General features: G+C 34.8%; 1 protein-coding gene across 3 annotated transcripts in view; it reads left to right on the forward strand.

Annotated features, from left to right (window-relative positions):
• Window positions 1-19,506, forward strand: part of LOC128242673 (uncharacterized) — a 51,149-nt gene continuing 31,643 nt past the window's right edge. For 2 of the 3 annotated variants that reach the window (XM_052959915.1, XM_052959918.1), the window contains exons 1-7: window positions 1-65; window positions 2,713-2,833; window positions 3,664-3,926; window positions 4,178-4,359; window positions 5,123-5,241; window positions 5,558-5,829; window positions 6,190-6,345. In XM_052959915.1, coding sequence (XP_052815875.1) covers window positions 2,735-2,833; window positions 3,664-3,926; window positions 4,178-4,359; window positions 5,123-5,241; window positions 5,558-5,829; window positions 6,190-6,345 — 1,091 coding nt within the window. In that variant the 5' untranslated portion in view covers window positions 1-65; window positions 2,713-2,734. The remainder of the gene's footprint in view (window positions 66-2,712; window positions 2,834-3,663; window positions 3,927-4,177; window positions 4,360-5,122; window positions 5,242-5,557; window positions 5,830-6,189; window positions 6,346-19,506) is intronic. The other variant, XM_052959917.1, reaches the window with a different exon arrangement.

Below are 19,506 nucleotides of genomic sequence, written 5' to 3' on the forward strand. Positions count from 1 at the left end.
GTTTTTAGAACGATGTGCCTTTTTGGATTTTTGTGATCGTAATTAATTGACGTTTAAAGCAGTAGGTATACTTTTTATGATGTTAGAATAAGTATTACTGTATAGCATTAGCGATAAGTTGTTGACAATTAAATAGAGTATCACTTGTAGTGGTTGCATATGTACAATCCCCTATACGCTTTTTAACCTATCCAGCTGGCATTTTCCATTGACGATATTTGGTTGCTTGGTTATTTAAAGCGTTGTTTGTCTTCTGTTTGACATTACCTTTAATCAGGATTTGGGTTATATGTAACTTAACTGGCCTTTCCCCCTGTTGTTTGAATTGTTTTATTATTACAAACATCTAAGGTATAAGGTTGTCTAAATTATAATAAATCGTTCTTGTTTTCGAATGCCTCGATACTAGCCAGCGCGCGTTCGCGAACCGTAAAGCCCAACTTATTAAAGACAAATAATGACTTAATGAAAAGTTGGCGATTGCTTTCGTGAGATGCTTTCTGAATGATTGAACCAGAACTCGTTCGGAGATCCGATTGGCGGAGTCATGTGCGTAAGCACTAATGTAAATTACATTCAAAAATTTAAATTTTGGAGATAGCGACGCTGCAGAATTAACTTTTAATCCACGAAAAAAAAACATGATTGAGATCAGATTTACTTTTGTTGAATTCGAACAGTTTGCAATAAAGATAAAATTGTGAAATTTTGTTTGATGAACATAACTTTTATCAGATGTTTAACTTTTATGCGATTCGTTTGAACTATAGTGCTCTCCCTCGAGAAACTATTTGAAATCATACCTAAGTGTGAAACCAGATGTTCTCTCGTGAAAACAAAAACTTGGGCTAATAACAAATATGTATCGAAATACAACCATTTCACATACTTTTTGTATTGATCCATGCTAACAAAAATGCAATCCCAATATACGTCTCCACATACGCTAGCCTTACACAAAGTTTCATCGCTTAACTTATTATTCATAAGGAACATTATTGGAAAGTCGATTTATCTTCAGAATACCGTTTCTTGCATAACGGACATGTGTTTCCGAATTTTAACCGGGCATTGAAATTCATGTCTATCCGACGACTCACGTGCATCTACGCGCCATTTCAGAAAAAGATTTTAATGCATAATGATACTCTTTTTTAAAAAAAAGAACGAATTAGAAGAGAGAATTATACGGGCAATGACGGCTTCCTCACGTTCCTTCGAATCGGATTTTTCCATCCGCTCTGCATACATGTGAAAGATACTAATATACAGTAATTAGTTAAAGTGATGTTGACCTAATCATCATGCATACGGATCCATTGATGCTTGTAACATACTATGTTTCATCGCTACACATCACTCCTAAATCAAGTTAATAAGCGGACACCGTTGTTTTGGTTTTAAAAGCTTATGAGGGCAGTTTCATATACTGCGTTTTATCTAAAGACACAAATGTTTGGATACTATATCTTAGGAAGTTGTATTTGTAAATATGTAACTGTTTAAAAGTGTCATTTTATAAATACTCAGTTTGACTGTACTTTTGCGCATGTCTGTCTATATTGAATGTGCTATATACTTAACATAATTTAACCAGACCGAACCCTTAGATGGGATATCGAATTTCTCTCTGATGAAAAAGCAAATATAGCTTGTTATTCTTTATACCCACAATGATTTCCAACCATTGATTTGCACATTTAAAGGGACTAGACACGAGATGGTCAAGAAATTGGCAAGAACAGTAATTCCACAAAACAAGCCTTGAATTATTATCACGAACTGGTATGAGCCGATAATATATCATTTTACATGATTCAAAGAATATTTCGTCGCTTTCTCAGCTGAGTTAACCCGTTTAAAAAATAGCGTATAATGGCTTCCAAGTTGATAGTGTATAATTTATCATTTGAAAGTCACGTGACTAGTACAGAAAGATATACCGACGCTATTTTTAAATTTACTGGGATTTACGTTGTAGACGAACCTAGTAAATGTCGATTTGGAAAAATTCGAAAGCGAAGAATACATGTGTTGTAAGCGATGTGATACATCAATAAGTAAGATTGCATAATAATGGGCATACTAGGCATTCTAATAATGGTAGAACTTTGAATAAGTGTATAAGGTATTAAGCGCAGATGGATTTTCTAATCCTACCACACCATTTCATTTCGTATCCCTTCAAACATTCTGTCCCAAGGCAAGTCTCCGCATAAGTCATTCGAAAATAAAGCTATTGAGCGAAATTGTGTGTGTTTGTTTAGTTTTATTTACATGTATTTCTCTTAATTTAACATCAGAAATTATTGTTCTGTTTATCCTTTAAACAATTAGTTGTACCATTGCCCCCATTGTATTTGGCCTTGACTTTTGTTATGAACGTGCGTACAGAATCTCGTAAAATCAAGAACTGAAGTTAAACAGTATGATAGTGTTAAAATTTAATGAAGATTTTACTAAACTATGTCTCAAATGACAAAAACAGCTATTACTTTGGAGAAAAGATATATTCTTACTAAACAGAAATTACGATCCGAAAAAAGAGATCGTATTTCTAAATTGTCACTTTGTTATTGTATAATAATCTTTGTCCTGAAGGCCATATATTTCAGTACACGATACCAAAGCAAACAAGATAATCTTATTTGATAAGTTGATCTCTGTTTTGTAAAAAAAATAATTTTTGCTCCGCTGTTTATGTCCAAACAGGTAGAAATACAGAATACAGAACATGTTGATCCTGCTACTGATAAGCTTGACAGGTTGGGGTATTTCAAGTGGGTCTCATTTTAGAGGCGCAATCTTCTCATGGAGACCCGGGCCAGGCCAGGTATAGTTTTTATCTCTTTTATCTCCGTTTGATGACGAATTCACCACCTTTATCAATTGATGGGAACGTGCTTTTTCTGAATGTAAAATGTTTTATCACAAATTTTAATACAATCTTAAGCAAACCAAATCCAAGTCATGCCGATTCATATACAAAAAGAGTTTTTGATCTGATGTCGAAAGAATTTAGTTTATATGAATATTGGGTAATAATTTAAGACTTTTTTCCAAAACAAATGTATGTTCATCAGGAAAGTCATTGAAAACTCTCTAAATAAATACAAAATCTGCCTTTTTGGTGGCCGAATTCTTATAGTGACACTATAATTCAAAATCAATACATACACACGTATAACAAACATAAATTTTGAGTATTAAACCCTCAACTTCTTACTAAATAATGCATTTATGGAAAATATTAATTACTGATAACAATTTTATAACCGTGTTTTTCGTAGCTGAAAACGCAAAAATATTAAATGATTGGTGAATGCTAAAAGATTTACTGTGATCTGCTATCGTCTCATAAGATAGAAATACCGTGTTTTCTGCACCTTTCTTTCAAATTAAACGAAGTATCGTTCATAAGAACCATTGTTTTCGACATTTATTAATCCTTTTTGGTAAATTTAAACAATTGTGTTAAATATAAAAATATGTTTTGGGGAGTAAAAGTGCATCTTTAAACTAAATCTAACAATTCTTCACTTTGATGTTATTATTCCCTATTGTGTGACCCTGTTCATGTTTGAGCCCTACAGATTCATATCAAGGGCTGACAGCGAAACCAGTTCTTAGACGCTGAAAGAATATATTGTTTTCAAACTTTAGGACACTATCACGATTGACTATCGTATATCCTGGCGACGCTCCTATAATCAAGGACTTTTTTGCGACCAAACGACAATTAATAGTCAGAAAAAGATAAACGGAGAAGGGAATTTAGAATGTAAAGAAAACTGCAACTATAATTCCATGAACTTCCCCCTTTCGTTCAAATGCACCGATTTTAGTATTTCTGAGGACTGGACATCGGGAATTGGCACGATCGTAAAAAGGTTTTTTCCTTTGCCACACGGAGACTTTGTTTTTGGGTAATGGCACGCTATAATTCCGGTTTGAAGTTAGGTTGCACCAATAAACCACTTTTTAAAGATTTAAGAACTTTGTAAGAGCAAGATCATATTTTCCTTGCTACTTGAGGGTCAACAACATTTTCAAATCAGGATAACTGTTTTATCGTATACATCAATGTAGCAAAACGTAATAAAAGTAATTTGAGCGAACTGTATTTCTTTAAATCCGATCTTCAAACGATTATAGTTTGGTTTGCTTCCTGGTACAGATTTACAGGCTCTGCGTGGATTAATACATTGTCACTAGCAAGTGGTGGTGACTGGTCACTTCTTGTGACTGCAAACCTCCAGCCAAGGGCTGACACAAGAAAAATCAACAATTCACCTAAAGCAAACATATCACCAATTGTCCGGCTACAGAGGGGATGCAACCATACGATAACCATTCCAGGTAAATGGGGGTAGCAACAAAAACGTTATGAAAAGTAGGGTGAATACGTTTTACTATTCCTTGTGGTACAAATATTTCTAAAACTATTCTAGTGAGTTTGGGGATGGAATATTATCAGTCTATGAATATTAGCATGGAATGCATAGCATTCCTTTTTTACTTTTCTCAAGATTGGGTCATATAATTAAGCTCCAAAAGTCTAATATTTACATTCGCACTTTATTTCCTGTACGATAAAGTTTGCGTTCATTTTGCATGAACCGTTCGACCCTTCATGACACCTGTAGGCGAAGTTTCGCAAGAAAGCAACGCTTTGATTCGACGCTGCTCAATCACCGCACGTAGAGATCTTAAATAATGATTGATTCTTATTTTTCACGTGTTCATGCAGTATTTAAGCTCGGTCGTGATTTGGCAAATATTTGAAGAAGCTCTATGGATTTTCCAAACCGCGACAGAGCGTCCATGCTGCATGAACGCACGAAACACAAGAATCTATCATTGAATGAATATGATAACTTATATACATGATCACATTGAAATAAACGACACCTTCAGCGAGTTGTATAAAACGTTTTTTGTAAGGATAAAGTAAGCCAAAATACTAATTGATTGGCCAATAGTTATCCAATATGTTCTATTAAAAAATCAACATGTTTTAATTATGTCAACTAGACAAAACTTACATGAACAATTGGTCTGCTCTCAGATCTATCAATTGACTGCAGTATTAAATACGAATAAACCGTATTTTTTTACACAGTGTCCGACGTAGATGGTGATATTGTGAAATGCAGACGAGCATTAGGATCACGGAGGAATACTGGACATAACGAATGTGCATCCATCTGCAGTGCAATATCTAATTTGTGGCTAGATAATGTACGTGTTTCTTGCACTTATTTATGATAATTTCATTTAAAATATCTTGTAAACGAGAATTATGTTTATACTTTCGTTAATACTGACGAATAAAACAGCATGTATACGAAATTTAATAAAAATAATATAATATTTACGGGAGTTATATTAATAAATAAAAGAATAATGATGTATTTAATAGCATTTGTGTCTTAATGAGTATTGCGTTTAAAGGGATACATTATATCGAGTCATACATTTAACATTTTCATTTTGTATGTTTTTTGGAAACAATGTTAGGCTTGTGTCAGGGTAAAAACTATGATTTATTTTGTAGAACAACTGCGTTTTGTCATACATGGCAACGACGAGCGGTTGGTATGCCGTGGCTCTACAAGTTGAAGACTTTGCGAATGCGAACGCCAGTTCACCTTTAAGTAGCATCCCCGTCCAGTTTCTTATCAACGTATACGACTCACAAAGCAACTCGTGCCATAAACCAGTCCAGTTAGTTTCACCAACCTTCCCTGATAGGTCTTGCCTTGCAGTGGAACATGGACAGACATTGTATATGGATGTTGTAGCAAGAGTAGATAATGCGACACGAAGGTAAAATTAAACAATGTAACCTACAGGGACAAACCCAGTAATAAAGCCAATATAAACACTGTCAAGAGACACAAGGCAAGGACAGAACGCCACTAAAGTAGATAAATAAACGTACAAATACAACCTACAGACATCACAAACCAAAAAAGCTTTACCGATTAATTATTGGAGTGTCGCCTTTAACGGTGTTTCACGAGTTCAGTGGAACATAAACTCATCATTGTGCGTTATTGTTCCATTTTTTGCAGCGTACGCGACGACGTTACGATTGAAAGTTTAGTTGGAACTGGAAATACAAACACATGTTTCTTAAAAATTGCTCCTTTACATTGAAGTCTATTTATTTTCTTCAATTTTCAGAATAGAGGAAGTTGAAACTATATCACCTCTTGGTTTGTCGAAAGAAGGCCTGAAGAATATTTCAAGTGTTGATTGGAAAATCAACATGTCCTGGACGCCTCCGCTGAATGCCCCAGCCATTAATTCCTTTACTTTCTCGGCAAAAGATAACTTTGGGTAAGTTTTTCACTTTAAGTTTTATTTCTGTTTTTTATTTAATTAAGACTAATATTCTACCTAGTATTGCTAACTCGAGCATGGTCACGTTCACTATTAATCAAGGTATGTGACATGATACTTATTTTCTATAATACTTATTTGTACTTCGTCTTTGTTCATAATATCAATGATAACAGCATCCGGATTAAGTTTGCAAATCCGGAATTTTTGCAATCTTATTTTTTTTATTTTTCACCCAATGTTTTTTATTTTTGTATTTTTAAAATGTGTTAGGTAATACTAATAAGAGATATTTTTTGTTTCTTGAAATTTAATTTAGAAATATGTTTTTTTGGCATTTAAAGTCAACTTTTCCAATGGGAGTCCCATTGGAAAATGGCCTTCCCATTGGAAAATGGCTTTTTCAAGCTTTTCCAATTGGAAAACTGGCTCTATTAAAATTGTGGGAGAATTTTGAACATAATTTTTAAAATTGAAATTGACTGTTTAATTAAGAATATTTTACACTCACTACATGAAAAATAATATATTCATTAAAAATGAAGAACCGATAGATTCATTTAAGGCATTTGTTTGCGAATCCTTCCCATGAGTGAATCTTTCCAATTGGAGGATTCCCACATTCAAAGTGGGAAAGTATGAACATTGGAAAATTCCAATTGGAATATTTGGTTAATGGGAAAATTCCAATTGGAGAATAAAGTTCAGTTTTAAAATGGGAAATTTCCAATTGGAAGGACAGGTAAGATTTTGTAATGGGAACATGTAGGAAATGGGAATAAAGAAAAATATTGCCATATTTAAAGCAAAAATTAGGAAAATGACACTTCTTACAATGTCCTTACCTGTCAACTGTCGACTTATCCATATTCCTCATCGCTGTTATACTATACAATGGTTAGCATGACGTCTAACCATCGTATTGCTTCATTAACCCTGTATCAGATACTAGTACAATTTTTTATCCGAGTGAAAAAAGACAAACAAAACAAATCCATCTTTCATCAATGTCACAAAAACGCTGTCGTTAAGCTTGATTACAAACATCTTGCCATTTAACCGATTATTTTCAAGGTTAAAGGCAACTAAAATTTGGTCAAGAATTAGCATTAATGAAGTTCTTTGAAGTCGAAGATATACACTTTTTTACACTTCTATCTTTGTTAAAGACCACATGATTATGTTCATATATTTACACAAATTATAAAGATGTCGGAGAGGTGATGGAGATCTATTGTATGAAAAGGCTTAATTTATGGTATTTATGGGTAAAAATAGTGAAGGAACGACTCGCCATACTGTCATTATTTCATGTACATTGTGCTATATGAAATTATTCTCGTTCACCAGAGTGATGGTGCCATGCGTTACACATTTGATTTATCACTATCAAACCTCTTGTAAATGAGAATGTGTGAACATGGTGTTGATAAATCAATGAATGGTTTAGAAAATAAACATTTTGAATTTTGAAAAAAAGAAGCCTGAACTTGAAGAATACTGCCATGACTAATGAGATGCAATGTGCCAGGCCGCAAAAGTTTTATCAGTGAACATATTAACAGACAATTAAGATATTACATTCTAACAGAGAAAAAGTAATATGAAAACCTATCGCTGTCGCTAAAGTAATGCACCAGTCAATGGTAAGCATCCCCCCACCCCAGGTCCGGGGGGACAGTCGGTGGTTTTGTGTTCGCGCCAAAATAGCGGGGAATTGGCCTTGGACCGACTGTGTAGCTCAAGGAATTTGGTCGAAGCGCTAGCGGTTTAAGCGCCCGGCATGCGCCACCTCTAAAATAATCGAAGTTTACTGTTTTCATCAATATCGGAGAAACAAAGGTAATAAAATAAGCTCATAATGCACCATTTCCGACTACATACATGAGGAAGTAACCCCAAATTCCTGTAAAACAGTTTATGCCATATACTTTCGGTTCTGAGGGAGGAGCACATGTCAAAAGTTGCGCCCCTAAGTTACTACCCCTCTAACATCAATTCCTGGATCCGCACCTGCGATGTGCCATGTTTCCGCAACCTGGGAGATTTAATAAAAACGCTTCTGTTTCTGGGGCTGTGATTACGAAGTTCGTAATCACTGCTTCTGTTGTAATAAACCAAGTTGATACTTGACTTCTACTACTAAAAGTTACCTAGATTCACGTGCATTATTTAGCACGTTATTGCTATGTGTTTCACAAGATTTATACCCTGTGTACTGCTAATATTTAGCATTCTCAAACATTTATTGTTGAATAAGATTTCAGCTGATAGCTATTTTCTATTTGTCTGAAGATGATGAAAAACATAATCTTATATATTCAACCTCAAGTCAGTTTCCTAGTCTGAATTTTGAGAGGATACAAAAAGTATTCCTGGTGGGTACAACCTTTAAGGTAAAAGACAGACACAAATACATGCATGCCATACTTTTGAGAGGCTTTGCAGTGGATTTTAGTCTGAATTCCAGGGAATATTGGTCTAAAGTCCAGCGGATTTTAGTTTTAACAATATCAACATTCATTATTTAAGGCTAAATACAGAAATTTGAATGCATATTTACTTATATTTATTTAATGATCTAGAATACATACAATAAAAGAATAAATAATATATTATGAAATTATAATCAATTGTCAATGCATATGATAAATAAATAATACATAAAACAAGAGGGCCATGATGGCCCTAAATCGCTCACCTGAGTAAAAGAGTTTAACCTTTGTTATTAATATAGCTTGTTTCTCAAAGAATATTGAACAAGAGCTGTCAAAGTATATGACAAATGCCCCCCAATGTGACATTGATCTATGAACAAGTACATAACAAGAGCACCGCGAAACGGAGCATTATACGCCAGAAGAAGATTCGGCTTGAGGTCCTTTTAATGTAGTGATGATTTGTATAAAGTTATTTGAAAATCGCTTTATTAGTTACCAAGTTATGGCCCGGACACGGAATTGCTAACGGACGAGTAACAAAGATGTGGCCCGGACACAGAATTGCTAATGCCCCCCCCCCATGGTGATTCTAGTCTTTGAGGTATGGACCTGGAAATTGCGCGCAACACATCCTTTTAATGTAGTGATGATTTGTATAAAGTTATTTGAAAATCGCTTTATTAGTTACCAAGTTATGGCCCGGACACGGAATTGCTAACGGACGAGTTACAAAGATGTGGCCCGGACACAGAATTGCTAACGCCCCCCCCCCCCCCTGGTGATTCTAGTCTTTGAGTAATGGCCTGGACATGGAATTGCTAACGTCCCCCCCATGGTGATTCAAGACTTTGAGGTATGGACCTGGAAATTGCATGTGACACATCCTTTTAATGTAGTGATGATTTGTATAAAGTTATTTGAAAATCACTTTATTAGTAACAAAGATGTGGCCCAGACACAGAATTGCTAACGCCCCCCCATGGTGATTCTAGTCTTTGAGGTATGGACCTGGAAATTGCGCGTGACACATCCTTTTGGACACGGAATTGTTAACAGACGAGTAACAAAGATGTGGCCAGGACACAGAATTGCTAACGCCCCCCATTGGTGATTCTAGTCTTTGATTTATGGCCTGGACATGGAATTGCTAACGTCCCCCCCATGGTGATTCTAGACTTTGAGGTATGGACCTGGAAATTGCATGTGACACATCCTTTTAATGTAGTGATGATTTGTATAAAGTTATTTGAAAATCACTTTATTAGTAACAAAGATGTGGCCCAGACACAGAATTGCTAACGCCCCCCATGGTGATTCTAGTGTTTGAGGTATGGACCTGGAAATTGCGCGCGACACATCCTTTTAATGTAATGATGCTTTGTATAAAGTTATTTGAAAATGACTTTATTAGTGACCAAGTTGTGGCCCGGACACGGATTTGCTAACGCACCCCCATGGTGATTCTAGTCTTTGAGGTATGGACCTGGAAATTGCGCGCGACACATCCTTTTAATGTAGTGATGATTTGTATAAAGTTATTTGAAAATCGCTTTATTAGTTACCAAGTTATGGCCCGGAAACAGAATTGCTAATGCCCCCCCCCATGGTGATTCTAGTGTTTGAGGTATGGACCTGGAAATTGGGCGCGACACATCCTTTTAATGTAATGATGCTTTGTATAAAGTTATTTGAAAATGACTTTATTAGTGACAAAGTTGTAACGCCCCCCCATGGTGATTCTAGTCTTTGAGGTATGGACCTGGAAATTGCGCGCGACACATCCTTTTAATGTAATGATGCTTTGTATAAAGTTATTTGAAAATGACTTTATTAGTGACAAAGTTGTGGCCCGGACACGGAATTGCTAACGCACCCCCATGGTGATTCTAGTCTTTAAGGTATGGACCTGGAAATTGCGCGCGACACATCCTTTTAATGTAGTGATGATTTGTATATAGTTATTTGAAAATCGCTTTATTAGTTACCAAGTTATGGCCCGGACACGGAATTGCTAACGGACGGACAGACGGACAGACGATGGAGGCCATAACATAATACGACCCTTCAGGCGTATAAAAAGTTTATCTTGCCTTTATGTGTCAAATACATATTGCAAGTTATATTAAATTGCCTCTGAGCAAAAAAAAAACAATCATACTAAATGACAGCCAACACTCTTTATGTCCTCATATTCAGCATTCCATTGTGAATAAACACTTAGTGTATCTTTCACCTTACGTTGTCTTGGTATGTTGAAAACATATGGCATTTTCATTTTAAAATCTGTCCATATAAGAGAAAGTCACAGCGCGGACACGACAGCCTATAATTTCCTTCAGGTTGCCATGGCAACCAGAGTTCTGCAAGGAATTAATTTTTTTTAACAATTTTGAAAAAGCACCAACCAAGGATCATTCCTATGAAGTTTCATCAAAATTGTCCAAGCGGTTTAGGAGAAGATGATTGTAACCAATTGTTGACATTTTCCTTTAGGTTGCCATGTCAACCAGAGTTCTAAATGGAATTAATTTCTTTGAACAATTTTGAAAAAGCACCAACCAAGGATCATTCCTATGAAGTTTCATCAAAATTGTCAAAGCGGTTTAGGAGAAGAAGATGATTATAACCAATTGTTGACATTTTCCTTTAGGTTGCCATGGCAACCGGGCCAAACAAAATTATGTGAACAAATTTATGAGAGGTCCATGCAAGGACACTTCAAACCAAATTTGCTGAAGATCTATCAAGGGGTTCATGCGAAGAAAATGTTAAGTTTTTTTACTAATTTTAGCTCTGGTGGCCCTTAAAAGGGGCCAACAAAATTATTTGAAAAGACCTGACAGAGGCCCATGCTAGGATGCTTCAGACTTGAAGATCCATCAAGCAGTTAATAAGATCAAGTTGTTTAAAGGTTTTTCTATTTTTTGCTCTGGTGACCCCTAAAAGGGGCCAAACAAAACCATTTGAACAAAGTTGAGAAAGGACCATGTAAGGATGCTACATATCAAGTATGGAGTCATTCTGACCTTTACTTTCAGAGGAAAAGATGTTCAGTGACAAGACAATGTAAAAACAAATGACCACTGAGCAAGGCCAATTTGACCCCGGGACAATAATTTGAATACCTTTGGCTTTGGTGTAGGTCCACTAGGTAACACTATATACCAAATATGAAAGCTCTAGGTCTTATGTTTTGGAGAAGAGGATTTTTAAAGTTTTATTATATAAGACTATATAAAAACAAATAACTTTCAGGGCGGGGCCAATTTTGACCCTGTGGCAATAATTTGAACAACTTTGATCGAGGTCCACAAGATGATGTTGTATACCAAATATCTAATCTCCTGGCCTTACGGTTCTGGAGAAGAATATTTTTAAAGATTTACTATATAACACTACGTTAAAACAAGGACCCCCTAGGCGGGGTCAATTTTGACCCTGTGGCAATAATTTGAACAAATCTGGTAGAGGTCCACTAGATGATGCTGTATACCAAATATCTAAGCCCTGGGCCTTACAGTTTCGGAGAAGATTTTTAAAGATTTACTATATAACACTATGTAATGAAACTAGTGACCCCTGGGGCGGGGCCATTTTTGACCCCAGGAGAATAATTTGAACAAATTTTGTAGAGGACCACTACATGATGACACATACCAATTTTCAAGGTTCTAGGCCTTGTGGTTTTTGAGAAGAAGATTTTTAAAGTTTTCCCTATATAAGTCTATGTAAAACAAGTGACCCCCGGGGCAGGGCCATTTTTGACCCCAGGGGGATATTTTTAACAATTTTGGTAGAGGACCACTAGATGATGCTATATACCAAATATTAAGGCTCTAGGCCTTGTGGTTTTGAAAAATAAGATTTTTAAAGTTTTTCCTTTCCGTTGCCATGGCAACCAGAGTTCTGCATGGAATTCAATTCTTTGAACATTTTTCAAAGGGGACCACCCAAGAAACATTCCTGTAAAGTTTGGAAGAAATTGGCTAAGCGGTTTATGAGGAGATGTCGTTTAAAGTATAAGTTTACGGACTGACGGACGGACAACAGACGGACGCCGGACAAATTGTGATCACAAAAGCTCACCTTGTCACTATGTGACAGGTGAGCTAAAAACATTTACTTATTAATTATTATAGCACTGCGCATAGTAATATACTTTTCATTTTTTCATTCCCCCCCCCCTCCCCCCCCCCCCCCCCCCCCCCCCCGGGAATATATGGCATACACAAACCAAACTTATACTCTCAATTGTTTCAAATGAACATTATTATTTATTAACTATTTTGATTCAATTAGCATTCACATTTAGTCAAGTCACCATGATTTGCATTTGAATTTTTGCTATTTGTAACATTAGACATACCTTATATACTTCATTTGTACCAAAACTAAACAAATAACGATCTGTATTATAAGATAGCACAATTTGAAAAAAAAATAAAAATACTTTTATTACTTAATTAATTGCTTAAACAATAAACATACATTTTTCCATCCTTTTTTATGAAATTCAAAAGCCATTGCATTACTCTTCATATTGACAAACAAGAAATAAAAATAGTTTATGTATGTAATCATTTATTTTATTTAATTTAAACAATCATTTGATATCATTATAATTTAGTTCTTACAAATCATGTAAGTAATTTCACTTTCAATAAATTGAGAGTTAATAAACAGTCACATGACAAATTCCTTTTATTGGATCTTCAATGTCAGATGGAAAGATATTATTAAGGACCCAAGTGATGTTTGTTCCTGCATCTGAACTGCCTAAATGCAGCCAATTAGAAATTTTGCATTGAATGTTACATATTTGGGTTAATTAAGGGCTATAATCTCTGTCCCGACAATTTTGAAGATAGAACTTAAGAAAAGTTATTGACTGGCTAAAAGAAAAATATAAATTGAGGAATATAGGCAATGTAATCTTAACAGATATACAAAAATGATTCGCAAATACATATTTAGACTTATCGACATTTTACTTAATATCAAAAGGTTCTTACAAATTATTTATAATATTATTCTTCATATACATACACATTATTTAGTAAACAGTACTGTTTCAACAATTCAAACAAATACATAGTTACAAATCAAATGTTGCTGTATTATGGCAAACACTTGGTGTTCCATCAGTACTTTAACTGAACTGGAACCACAGATCAACCCATAAAGAAATGGAGTCTAGTAAATTCCCACTCGCCTGCCTCTTGGAACAACTGGGCCATGATTTTACCAGTTACCAGTAAGTGTTCTTTTAGACCATCATGTTGGTCAAAAATGTAATCAGACAAATCAAGTCCGTAACTGGAAATCGGACCTGTTTCAATACATAGGCCACACTTTTTTTTATCCAACTCCTTCCAAATGATGGGAAGTGACATGGACATTCCTCAATCTAACTTCTGCAGTGACTTCATTCATTCCTTTAGTCAAATATGGACAGTGTGAGCTGTTGAGATAGACAGCTCCTGTGACATCACATTTTATTGTGAAGAATGTCCAGCATAGATGGCTTGTCATATAATGTAGCTAATATGTCCGCCCAGTCAGCTCAATCGGAAGAGCGTTGGACTCTGAATTGGACAACCCGGGTTCGATTCCCGGGCGGACCAGGTCACCTCTGTTGTGATTGGTTATGAAATCCTTTCTACGACCATTCGCACTGTACCACTGCACCTGGCATGTACAGAAGTTGTCAGTTCCTTGCAGAGGTGAAGGCACCTAGTACTGGTTCTGCCCAGGATAGGTGTGCGGTGGTTGAACTGTCACTCTGGGACCCTTCAATTTGCTCACGCCGGGACCCGGAGTATAAACTACTAACACCACCACCTGGCAGCCTGCTCTGAAGCTTGTCCATAGCCCCATATGTGTGGCCAGTCATCCATTATCCCCATTTTAATGATAATCTGAAAATAATCCCAAGCACATTTATATGCATATTTATTATATCATATCCGTTTCTATACACTTATCTTCTCTAGGATGTTCAAACAGGCTTGATGTGACAATACAAAATGTGAAGACAAATAAACAGTGAGATACAACAAGTATTTTGAATTTTCTGTCTGATTTAAAATGATTTGTAATATAAACAGGACAGGTGAAACTTCCTATTCGACAAATATCTTTTTTTTATTGTCATTTCCAAGCATTTTTTATGATTAGATTATTTAATATTTCACAACTTAAATACTATCAGGAAGTCATAAGATTAACCATCTATATATATATAATAAATCATATATATATATTTAATATATAAAAACAAGTCATTATACAATTGATATACACAAATTAAAAAGGTATTTATACTTCTGAAACACTGTTGCACAAGCCACTGGGCACAAAGAGGTTGATGAAGGTTTTCCTGATTCCCTTTGAGGTTTCCCCACACTAATGAGAAAGATGACCTCTGAGAGAGATGGTGGTTATTTCCTGAAACATTAAATTTATACATGTTGTATATAATTTAAAAAAAGGACACTTGACAATATACAGAATGCTGTACATAAAATTCATAAGTCCTATAAATAAATGCTTTTGAAAAATTCCAGAACGTATAAACAGCAAAACCCAAAACCTCTTGATTTTGTTCTCAATTGGCCAACAGAGGAAGTATTTTTTTTTTCAAGAATCCATGAAAACCAGTGATATAAAACTGCTGACAAAAAATTAGATCATGCATTTTTCTTTAACTGTTAGTAATAGTTTAACCCACAAAACATTGGCTTTCAAACGAAAATATGCAAATTTGCGATATGATCTATGTCAGCAGTCTTTTATCATTGGTTTGCAGATACTATTAAACCCAAAAATTTGCACTTCCCAAGACAAAAAAAATAAAAAAAAGTTGTAAAAACGGTAAATTTGTGAGTGTGCATGCAGCTTTAATAATAATTAATATATTCTTGTAATGAAGCTGTTATGTGCTAAAAATAGAACCCAATGAAAAATAAGCATATCCTAATAAGCCTAGCTTTATATGAAGTATTTACTGAATCAAATAGACATATATAGGCAAATGACTGAAAAGCTACCATAATTTAAAGCTGCACTATCACAGATTAAACATTTCGACAACTTTTTAATTTTTGTCTTGGAACAAGCCAATTTTTGCTACAATCCATGGAAACCAGTTAATAAGACTGCTGACAAAAAATTAGATCGCGGATCTTTATATTTAAGTTCATAAAATGATGTTTTATGCATTTTTCTTAAACCGTTAGTAAGGGTTTAAGCTCTAAAACATTTTCGAAAATATGAAAATCTAAGATCTGTTTTTTTATCAACAATCTTACATCAATGGGTTGCAGATATTTACGCAAAAATTTGCTCTTGGATTGCTCTTTCCAAGACAAAAATAAAAAAGTTGTAAAAATGGTAAATCTGTGAGAATGCAGCGTTAAGAGTATTTTTTAAACTTATAATGAAAGTCATTTGCATTTATTTTATATAAGCACGAAAACTAATGTGTTATTTATTCTGAACTCCTTTATAAAAATGTAGGACAAAACATCCCATGTCATTTTTGACTAAGGGGACAAAACACGTCCAACCCATTTAGACAGCAGTGTTCTGCCAAGGATTGAAAAAGATGGGGCCGAATGGCCCAGCAGTCATGAAAATTAGGGGCCATTTACAAAAGTGAAGGGCCATGACCTTTTCCAGTGGAAAAATGAAAACTTTTAAATGAGTGTTTTATTTACCCATTATATACATGGTGTAACATCCACATGACATCAGTATTCTCAAGTATTGGACAGATCCATTCAACATTTAGAAAAACTTTAAACTTGGCACAAATGAGACACAATGATATATGTTAATAAACAGTTTCATGTGTCAATGTGTTGTTATGCTTTATCAGGGATGTGATTGACCTGGCAGCTGGAGGGCTGAAACCATTTCGGTCATTGGGGAACTTTTGGGGTCAAAAGCACACTGCCGTAGAAGAAAAACTGGCCCAAAAGCACACTAGTATCTTTTAAATCAACTAAAAAAATTAAAAAATCTTGTTTTTTTATTTATTTCTTTTTTTTTTTTTTTTTTTTTTTTTTTGGGGGGGGGGGGGGTCCTTGGGGCCATTAGATACGCGGAATTCCACCCAGGAACATTTTCCTCTGTTTTGCATTCCTTTAATGCACCAGGGCCTCATTGAAATTGAATTTGTTTATATCTCCCCCCTCCAATTTGAGTTGTTTTCTTTTTCTCAGCCATGATGATGACATTGAATTTGGTAAAAAAAATTATACTACCCCTCGCGGTTGGATAGTTACACGTAAACGGACCAATGAAAATCGTTGTTATCGAATGAATACATTGGCAGTTGGGGTTTACTGTTATTTTGAAATTTCATATTTAATGTTTCATCAGAAAAAGAAATTGATTAAGTCTAAACGGCTCTTAAAAATTCGATTAAGTAAAAACGGCTTTTCGAAAAACGGGTGCGCCAATCGGCCCGTCTACAGGTATTTCGTTGCGCCATCACGATTTTTTCTGCGCCAATGGCGCAAGGGCGCATCCTTGGCAGAACACTGAGACAGGGTTGACAAAACAACCCAGATCATTTTGACATGGTGGACAAAATAACCAGGAAAATATTGGCAGTTCAAAAAGTTAAGACCCCCCCCCCTCCCATCCTACCAACACTTGAAAGATTAAAACTAATTGGCCATTATCAAGATGTGTTTTATTACCCCCAATAAACACACTTTTTCACTTAATTTATTAGGTTTAGAAATGTTACTATGGAGATCTTTATCACAGCATAAGGAAGACACAGTGACTTTAATCATAAGGATTTGCTACAAAGCTACAGTACAATATTAAGTTCAGCATTATAATAATCCTTACTTCAAAACACTCTTCTTAAAAAGGTGTTCAAGGCCAAAATCTAATATTCATATTCATTACAGGCTGCTTTGCATGACAATTATTAATTTCAGATATTTGCTTTAAGCAATTTATTTTTAATTATAAAAACACTTTCTCATAGTTTTCAGTTTTCATCTTCTTTTTGATATTGACATGTTAATATTAAAGGGGCCTCATGTGTTTTTAATATTTACGTTAGTCTTATATTAAAGCTGCAACCTCACAGATTGAACGTTTTGACAACTTTTTTTTAAAAATTTGTCTTCGAACAAGCGAATTTTTGCGTAAATATCTGCAAACCAGCGATAAAAGACTGCTGACAAAATATCAGATTGCAGCTTTTCATACTTCCATCCAAAATTGATGTTTTATGCATTTTTCTTAAACTGTTAGTAGCAGTTTAAGCTGTAAAACATTAAATTTGGAATGGAAATATCAAAATCTGAAATCTAATCTTTAGTCAGCAGTCTTTTATCACATAAGCAGGTATTTACGCAAAGAAATTCTAATACATAAAGTTTAAACAAAAAATAAAAAAGTTGGAAATCAATACATACACAAGTTGACTAACATATATTTTGAATAATAAACCTTAAATTACTTTTCAAAGAATGCATTTAAGGAAAAGTTACTTACTGAAAACAAGACTGTAACAATGCATGTATTTTAAAGTGAAAACGCATATATATTATGTATTTTAAAAATGTAATCCTTTATACTTTTTACTCTTTCTGTTTTTAAAAAGGATGTAACCCTAACCAAATCATTTTATTTTTGGCCCTACTATAACACAATCAAGAATTTAGCCCCACATTCCAGAATGCAGGGCTTAAATTGTGTTATCATTTTGATCACTGACATGACATCATTGACAAAATAAGGATTCAAAAATCTTTGTTTCCGCCCAACTGACCCTATTTTTATCCTTCTGATCTTTTTTTGTTTTTGGTGTTTTGATCAATATGTGCTTTTTTAGTAAAGACCTTAATAATTCCCTGATATAGGTCAGTTTGCCAAAGAAACATGGTCCTAAAAAAACAACAGTTACCGTATGCCTACCTTTTTGATATTTAAATGGAAACTATGAATACTTTTTTTTGGCCTAAGCAACAATTTTTGTTTGAAGCCAGATGTGCATACTGTGTATTTTTTTACTTAATTACATTGTATTGTCTGCGAATTACCAATATCAAATCCATTGTCCTATTTAACAGGAGAATGGTTTTGATATTGGTCCCATGTATTATCATTATAAAAAGTGTAGGAATTTTATTCAAGACCATTTGCAAGATGTGTCATGTTTGGTGTCAATATTATGCTTGAATTATCATATTTTATATTTGTCATTGTTATATATTTAATTTGTATAAAAAAATGAGCAATAATAAAACCTCTAAAGTTTTTTCCTCAGTTGGTAAGAATAACACCTGTTGTTGTTGTTGGGTTAATAAAAGTCTGCTTGTCTATGGCTCCATTATGGCTTGACCCTGTCACACCCCCTAGTGTGACTGAAACATATTTGTGAGGCCAAAGGGGGGATCTATCTTCATTGGATGTCAGTATTTATTTTAGCTCCACCCCTTTTACTTGACCTGGCATCGCCCCTTTCACTGAACCTGACATCTGATTGGCTGAATGAATATGCCTTTTAAAGGTTTCCTTATGACTGACAGCCCCCACCACAGAGAAAGACTGGTCATTTGAGACAATCACTATCATATTTTGAAAAGGGGGCTATATGCATGACTATGAATTGGCTTGTAATTGATTTAAGATAATGATCATTATCTGCAGTTATGCACTTAAATTCATAAAAAGTTCATGTTCCTTA

The sequence above is a fragment of the Mya arenaria genome, chromosome 8 (assembly GCF_026914265.1).
Source record: "Mya arenaria isolate MELC-2E11 chromosome 8, ASM2691426v1".
Taxonomy (NCBI): Eukaryota; Metazoa; Mollusca; class Bivalvia; order Myida; family Myidae; genus Mya; species Mya arenaria.